The sequence below is a fragment of the Clytia hemisphaerica genome, unplaced genomic scaffold (genome assembly GCF_902728285.1).
Source record: "Clytia hemisphaerica strain Z4C2 unplaced genomic scaffold, Clytia hemisphaerica genome assembly, whole genome shotgun sequence".
Classification (NCBI taxonomy): domain Eukaryota; kingdom Metazoa; phylum Cnidaria; class Hydrozoa; order Leptothecata; family Clytiidae; genus Clytia; species Clytia hemisphaerica.
Genome location: NW_027104338.1, coordinates 2,733,146 through 2,741,490, shown reverse-complemented (window position 1 = coordinate 2,741,490; position 8,345 = coordinate 2,733,146). Strand labels below are relative to the sequence as shown.

The 8,345-nt window shown below is 35.0% G+C and overlaps 1 protein-coding gene across 1 annotated transcript; it reads right to left on the bottom strand.

Moving 5' to 3' along the window:
- Positions 1 to 685: 685 nt before the first annotated feature.
- On the bottom strand, positions 686 to 1,633 carry LOC136817887 (uncharacterized). The gene is made up of 3 exons (XM_067074218.1): positions 1,358 to 1,633; positions 1,089 to 1,157; positions 686 to 729 (listed from the first exon to the last, which is right to left on the bottom strand). The coding sequence occupies exons 1-3, from the start codon at positions 1,560 to 1,562 to the stop codon at positions 686 to 688; spliced, it is 318 nt and encodes a 105-aa protein (XP_066930319.1). The 5' UTR covers positions 1,563 to 1,633.
- Between the last annotated feature and the right edge of the window lie 6,712 nt (positions 1,634 to 8,345).

Below are 8,345 nucleotides of genomic sequence, written 5' to 3'. Positions count from 1 at the left end.
AGATTGGTCAACATTTTGAATGGGTCATCACATACTAGATTCTTTATTTTTAAAATAAAATAATTAAAATGTAACTATTTAGTGTAAATTACTCTTTTCAAAGGTGCTGTGCGTATGGGTGCTATTGGAAATCGAATTGATTTTTGGTCTTCTAACTGCAAATTAAAAAAAAAAGGGTAGTTGGTCAAACGTGTACGAAAAAATTCTTCACAGCAATCTATAATTATTTTGATCAAAATTTTGTCCAAAACCCATCAAAAGATTACCAAATAAAATAAAAATAAGGTGTTAACATCGGCAAACGACTTACGAATACTTTTGAACGTGTCTGGTGACGCAGGAGATTCAGAAAGTGCAACCTTGGAAATTTTTATAGCTATAAATAATAGAATCTCCACCGAGTGGAAGCAAGATGCATGTAATACCACTTTTGGCATATTTAACTCATTCATTGTATCTCAAAAGGTTTATAAGTTTTCGGCTGATTAAGACAGGGGTGTTTAAAAAGACCACACTAAAAATTCTAAGGGATCCCAGAACCCTTTTTCTGTGCATACATTTTAATTTAATAAAAACTAAAAACTTTTCCAAAGAACCAATCACAGAAAAAAGTAAAATAAAATCCGGGAAAAAGGTCTTGCACAAAAAAATCAACTCCCCTTCCTATATGTAACTTACAAGAGTTTTATTTGGTATGAAATTCCTTTGTCGGAATCTTGGCACTTTCAGCTAAAATCAGAGAATGAAGATCAAACATTATGTCATTTGATATTTAACGATCTTAACATGCCTTTTTCGAGAAACCTTTTTGAGTAACCTTTTTCTCACAGTTGGGATAAAAATTTCTTTTCAAATCCAAATGGGGATAAAACTTCTATTGTCCAAAGCTCAAAACATCCAGTGGAGACGGTTTTGGAGTGCCGTTTTTTACAATGAATCTCAAATGTGGATGAAGTAAAAGTTAATACTCCAGTGGGGCTGAATTTGTTGGGTATTCTTCCTACTTGGGTCGAAATTTTGATCAAATTTTCCTGTGAGTTGGGGGCCCCACCAGGTCTGTGACATAGGAGTGTTGAAAATTAAATAACCTGTATTTTCATCATCTTCCGTTTCACCAGATGTAGTAAAGTTATATTCGTCACATTCTCTTATGCTATCTAAGAAAGAAGAAAGAAAGTATTCTTGAGCTATTTGTTAAACTTAGGCTTGTACAAATTAATCTGCTGATGATGCCTGATATGAAATAATTTTCGGATACGTCATGTTGATTCGAGAAAGAAACCTTATAGAAAAACCCTGATGTTTATAATTTTTATTTCGCTGATTGGAATGGGTATCATATAAGCGTAAAACTTACTACTCCATAACTTGACTTTGATCAAAGTGAAAGTCTTCCAATGGGGTTCTGGATCCCGCATCTCCCGCAATGCTCTTAGCACATTGACCCGTGTTGGCCAACGAATAGTGTGGTTCTTCTCATCCACCCAAGTTCCCAAAAGAGTCTCCTCTTCCTCAAGTTGATCGTTACCCTCGTGCCACACACATCTTGCGTAAACTTTCATTCTACATACGAAAATTAGAAGCACGAAGTTACATTACTTTTTTTTAAATAAGAATATCTTCTATAAGAGTATCAGGGTGAAAATTGACAAAATTGTAAGATTAGGAGTTTTAATCAGTCAAATATGCATTAAATTTGATGTCTTGAAAAGGGGGACTAATTTAGATAAATTATGCTTTATATTTCTCTCTGCCAAAGTTTATACAAAATAAGGTGCACATTTTAGATATATCTGACTCAATCAGTCATATCACTCAGTCTCTATTTTGCATACGCAGTCACAAGGGGATAAATCTAGATATATTGGGAAATCTAAGGGCAGACATATGTAGGACCTGTACAGAATAAAATAGATGCAATAGAAATGTCTCTAGACTATTCAAAAAGAACCAAAATCATGAACGGTATTTTAAATAATTAAAATTCAAATCGATAAATCAATGAAGAACTTAAGTTTAGTGTCTTTCAATTTCATGCAACAAAGGGAATAGACATTTTCCATCTTTGTTCGGTAAACAAACCATTTTTCTTTTAAAACTGTCTTTTGTAACCACCCGCTGACAATGTGGTCTCAAATTATTTCTCAAAAGAAAGATGTTTAATGACTTTGATGGGCAAGGGTCAATGAAAATATCATGCATTTGATGGTTCTTAAAAACATTACAAGTGTAGTTCTCGCCATTTTTTCCTTGACAAATAGTACACTATCTCCATCCGTGAAAACACCATCCTTTAATGAATTAACTTCTTATTTTGGTGAAATGGGTTGACTTTTTCAGTGGAAAACGAAACCTTTCTTGCTGTCTTTTACAAATTTGAACAAGTGGGCTCCGTCGACTTCTCACTGATCTTTTCACTTTTTGCAAAAAATTTTCAAACGCAAAACAGGAAATGTCATTTAACGAGCATTGATGGTATACAGCATCTTCATGTAAATGTAACAAGCCATGAACATTGTACCCACAAAATGTATTTCCCAACACAGCCTTGCAGTTTAACACGAAGCACTTGAGAAATTCTTTAACCAAGGGCATGTTTGATGTTCGAAATTCATCATTGGTGTTCAACAAAATCGAAATCCCTATACTCAAATACATGAAGTGCTCATAGGCATCAGATGAAAGGATATCATGTAGTACAATTGGGCCAACATATAAAAGAAATTGTCGAAATTCAGTTGCTTTCCAATATTGTAGTTCATCTAACGGCCTTGGTTGCCTGCTAAATTCAGAAGGCAAGGAACCATTTAAAGATGTCATATGAGAGTTGAGTAACTCCTTTTGATTTGCTGACAGTCTCAACTTTGAACCAAACGATGGTTGTACAAGACCTGTCAAATATCTGCGAACAACGCCTAGCATGACTAAATGCATATAATCAAGGACAAAGCCATTGATCAAAGAAATTTCTGCACCCACCAATTGAGAAACAGTGCGTTGATGTTCTGGATAGCCAAACTGGCAAACCTTTCTTCTGTTCGCAACTGCAGGTTATCAGGAAAGTTGTTGAAAATCACTCTGCCATCATAATCACCTTTGATGGTGCATCTTTCACATGAGTTGTATGCGGTGTGGTAAGCAATACCCTTCAAAAAGGCACGGGCAGGAGCATCACACATAAAGGCTTTTATTCTAAAGCGATAAGTATCATTATTGCTGCCTAACCTCACGCCACTCTGTTAGAAAGTCAAATAAATATTCATCAACTGGATCTGGTTTTTTCTTTCCGTAATACAGACAAACAACAAAAACTTCAGAGTTATTCAATACACACAATATGCCCCAAACAGACTTTGGGCTTGACTTAAACAAAGGTAGAACATCAACATTGACCAAAAGTTCTAATGTATCATTGCTTGACAATGGATCATCATTTAAAGTTCTCAATATATTATCCTCTAAGCCAAGGTACACATAATCCCCACCACATTTGTTTGAAACACCAATATCTCGTGGACATTTTAAAAGAGTTCGAGCAGTTTTGGGTAGCTCTTCATGACTGTGATTTCTCAGAACCTTTAGCAATTGATCTATTGAGTTGTGTGTCCATCCATTGTCAAGTGCACACTTTGCCAATGACTGGTTGAAAGTAATCTGAACATCTTCTAACGGCTCTTCCATGTCAAAAATTTCACCATCCTCATCACTTGACATGATATAGTCGCCAATATCATATTCAGGGTCAAACTCATTTTCAGAATCCATTTCAATATCTGAATTTTGATTAAGTTCATAGTTGTAATCATGTTCAGGATCATTGTCTTCATGTTCAATACTTGATGAATTAACAAAATCGTCCTCAATTTCTTCATCACTCTCTTCAAGGTATCGACAAATCTTTTTCTGTTTTTCCCTCCATTTCTTCAAACGAGAAGCCATATATACATAACTGAAAGTGAATCAAAGCAAAACAAAGCTCACTACAATTGAATTAAATTTAATTAAACTGAAAATCCTCGCACTTGCCCTTAGCAATTCTTCATTTCTCTATTTTAAGTGATAAAGCTCTGCACTAAAGCCAGGATTCTATTGAAAGTAATTGACTAGTGGGAACAATATTTTATAGCATTTGAAGAAAGTTAAATCAATAGAAAGCAAAAAGGTCAAAGTTGTCTCAACTTCTGGACTGACTGTTCCTATTCAAGCAACAAAATTGAGGCACAAATTCGTAGGCAGAGAAGAAATTTGTAGGTTACGTAAAGCTAACCACCAGAGTGATCATGCTTATTCTAGCCACAGGGGTGACCTGAACCACTACGTATAACAATGAAAAGACAATCAATACAATTACAAAGCTAGCCACCCAATTAACCATATGTCTATTTAGCTGGCAAGATTACCTGAACCATTTCATAAGAATGAAAAGAAGCTTCAATAAAAAGGGGAGCAAATAAAAATTACAGAAGACTTTACCCATTTCAGTGACACAGGCCACTTAATAACAATGAAAGGAAGGCACATAATTGTACACAGGGAAGAAATTTGGAAGTTATGTAAAGCTAACCACCGGAGTGATCATGCCTATTCTAGCCACTGAGGTGACCTGAACTACTACATAACAATGAAAAGATTGAAGGGGAAATTTCAAAATCACAAAGCTAGCCACCTGAGTAACGATGTCTTTTTAGCTACCAAGCTGACCTGAACAATTTCATAACATTGAAAACAAAATTCATAAAAAGGGAAGCATTTTAAAAATCACAGATAGTAGACTACTGTAGACTACTGGAAAGACCTTGCCTATTTCAGTAACACGAGTCACATGCACCACTTATTAACAATGAAAGGAGGGTACGTATTCATGAGCAGGGAAGAAATTTAGAAGCTATACAAAGCTAACCACCAGAGTGATCATGCCTATCCTAGCCACCAAGGTGACCTGAACTACTACATAACAATATTTAAAAGACGGTCCATGAAAAAACTAGCCACCCGAGTAACCATGCCTATTTAGCCGCCAAAGTGACCTGAACAATTTCATAACAATGGAAACAAATATGATTGCTTTGAAAATTAAATATTATAATTGTATTTAAAGCTAAAAAAAACTAGAAAAAAAGTGTATAAATAGGATTTGTTTTGATGGTACAGATTAGCTGTTACATACTGTAATGTTTTTAACTCGACCGAAGCTTCTTGTTTGCTTGTAAGCTTGTCTTTTAGCGCCCGCAAAAAACATTGCAAGATCGAATTCATTTTGATTTTTATGACTTCGAACTGTTGAAACGTGCATGTAATTATAAATTGTTATCAAATTTTTTTTGCTTGTGATCATTAATGCAACAATGTCAATGTCAATTTTTTACAAGATGAAATAATTAAAATTGCAGTCTGGTTGTCAACTGGAATGTTTTATACGTTCTGCAATCGTATGATCAAAGGTTTGTTGCTTACTATTTTGTATCATTGAAAAAACATGACGGATTAAAAACCTGTACCCCATACGGTATTGGTTTAGGAGAACGCATCCACAAAGGCAAGTGGTGATCACAAATTCACTTCTACATTTGCAGATTGAGGCGTTTGATGCGTGTTCTTGTAATGAATACCGTGAAAAAGGGTAACTTGCATCAGTGGAGGCTAACATGCATATACCCCAATTCAAAAACCAACTAGACTCTTCTCAAAGTGTTGACATGGAAACATTATTACAAATTATTGACAATATAAAAACGTACCTTGATCAAATCACTTTTCTTTTACGAAACATTCACAAATTTCGAAGATTTTGTAAATGTCTTTCGCCCGCACACTCTCCCCGTTTTTGCACTTGTTTAAAAAAATGTCAAAGGGGGGTTCCATAAGTGCGTACTTACTTCTTTTTTGCTGTCAAAACAAAGTGGTGAATATTTTACCGCGTGGATGGGGAAACCCGGCTCACATATCAACCAATCATTTTGTTCTAATGACGTAATCGCGACTCATTCTTTTGAAAATTCTAAATAACAAGATGTCAGATTATGAAGCGTGTAAAAGTGAGGTCATTTGGGAAACGCAATTCATGGTAATTATAATAATCTTTCCTCAATTAATTACATGTTTTCTTAAATTTGATTTTCATATACAAGGTGAGAAAACCATGACCAGACAAGTCTGTGAATTGGGGTATATGCATGTTAGCCTCCACTGATGCAAGTTACCCTTTTTCGCGGTACAGTCTCAACGCTCTACTTTTAGGTGCGTAAAAAATGTTATATTTTGTTTCTGTGCACGAAGTGGATGTTGTTAAAGAAAAAAATGTCTATCACATGAAAAGGAGGAAAGAAGAAATTTTTCTGACTCAAAATTAAGCATCTTTCTCACAAATACTTTGAGTCGGTCGGAGGACAACACAAACCAAACTATCAATTATTGGGCCTGGTCATAGCATAGATTAAGAAAGATAAACTCATAAGGAAATTTTTAAGGTTTCTTTTTGTTTGATCTTTCTGGGTTTGAAGATATTTGGTAGCAAAATAGGATGTGTTGCTGTGTTTAATTTCTCACCTCTCAACTTAAAAATTTAGTTGGAAAACCTTTACACAATCGTCAATTAAACTTACAGTACAGTTAATCCCACTAGCACAACCACTCAAATAACAATCCAGTCTAACAAGAAGAGCAACAACTTCAAAGAGACACGAAATGCTAAGGCTTTGGCTTTGTTGTTGTTCATGGAATATGAACTTTGTACTTTCACTTTCAGTTTCTGCTTTAATATTTGAAGGCTAAAAACAAAATGATCAGTCTAAATCTCAAAACATATACATAATTTATTACGCACGAGCGAGCGCAGCGAGCGAGTGCGATTCTTTTGACAAAAGCACGGGAAAAAAAGGGTTGGTCTAAAAAGCAGGGTAGCCAATTGGGGTAGCCAATTGGGCTAGGTTGTGGGGTACCCATATAAATCACAGACCAGAATTGATGTAACCGATTCTGTATACGTATTTTACAGACCTCTCACTGAAAACAGGTTTTTGCTTAGAAAACCGTTGTTAATTTAAGGTAGAACGATAGTNGGCGGATGGCTGAAAAAGTTTTTTCATAGGGAATTTAATTTGGCGGATAGCTGGATAAATTAAACTTGGCGGGAATTTAATTTGGCGGATGGAGGAAATTAATAAATTTTGGCGGGAACTTAATTTGGCGGTTTTTGGCTAAATCCGCCAAATCCGCCAAATTTTCTTTCTGCCAAAATTTCTTCCTTTTAAAGGTAGTTTCAGGCTCAGCATTTTTCTTAAATTGTTCTTATTTTTTGGCGATTTTGAGCCTCGTTTTTATAATTGTTTTATTAAAAAGTTATGTTTGAAAATGAAATTTTTTCCGTTTGAAAGTTTACTTTTTGACACATTCAAAAATCATTTTTGATGCTATAATTTTTTACCTTTTTTCATATTTTTTATTTTAACTTTTCTCATATTTTATATTAAACATTTTTTCCAATATTTTATATTTGAAATGTAATTTTCTTTGGTTTTCTTATTGTAAACTATTCTAAAGTTTTGATGAGCAGAGCAATTTTTTAGTTATAACATTACCCCCTGAGTTAAGAAAACGAGAAAAGAGAAAAGTATTCTAGGTGAAATTTACGATATTTGAGTTAAAAAACTTCAAAAAAGCAGTTGTTTTGAAAATGATATCAACGTTCTTTGGTCACCGAGTTTGTAAATGTTAAATGCATTAATAGAAATTTGAATTTTCCTTGCTCTCGTGACGACGTGAAAATTCCAAAAAAGGTTTGTCACCAGAAAATATCGCGAAAATAGCCCAAATCAGGCCTCGAATTATTCCCGATCACACATCACGCATCGCTGAGTACACTTTTAAAATTGTATCTAAAATGGCAACTTTCTCATTCCGGGAAACATACCCCCCTCTCCGGGATCTTTTGCTTCTAGCGCTCCGGCTAAATCGGTGTTATCTACTTGGTGGCGTTTTGGTCCTTTTCTTTTACACTAGCAATCGGAAAGTTTCGCTGGGAATAAGGAAGTTTAGCAATCCTACGGTATGTAGTGTAAAAAACCTTTCGCTTGCGAACACGAGATTTTCGTATCGTGCGTAACCCCTTTTACAATTGATACAAAATTAAAACAATCCCTCGGAAAAATACTCTCCCCAATCTTTCTAAACAACTGGGCTCTAACTCGTCTCGTTCACGTCTCGGTAAAACGAAAATGACTGCTCGAAATAAAATCCCGCATATTTTTACAAAAGTCAGTCGGGTTCAATCGTTAGATGAAAAAGGCTAAAAGAATTTCGGCTAGGCCCGACACTAAAAAGAAGTATAATTTAGAAGGCGGGATAAA

What these genes read in the sequence shown, in the direction of transcription:
- LOC136817887 (XM_067074218.1), bottom strand. Translation starts at nt 1,562, where the DNA reads ATGAAAGTTTACGCAAGATGTGTGTGGCACGAGGGTAACGATCAACTT. An exon ending in CAAAGTCAAGTTATGGAGTA is followed by an intron (nt 1,158 to 1,357) that starts GTAAGTTTTACG and finishes CTTCTTTCTTAG; the next exon opens with ATAGCATAAGAGAATGTGAC. An exon ending in GGAAGATGATGAAAATACAG is followed by an intron (nt 730 to 1,088) that starts GTTATTTAATTT and finishes CTCTGATTTTAG; the next exon opens with CTGAAAGTGCCAAGATTCCG.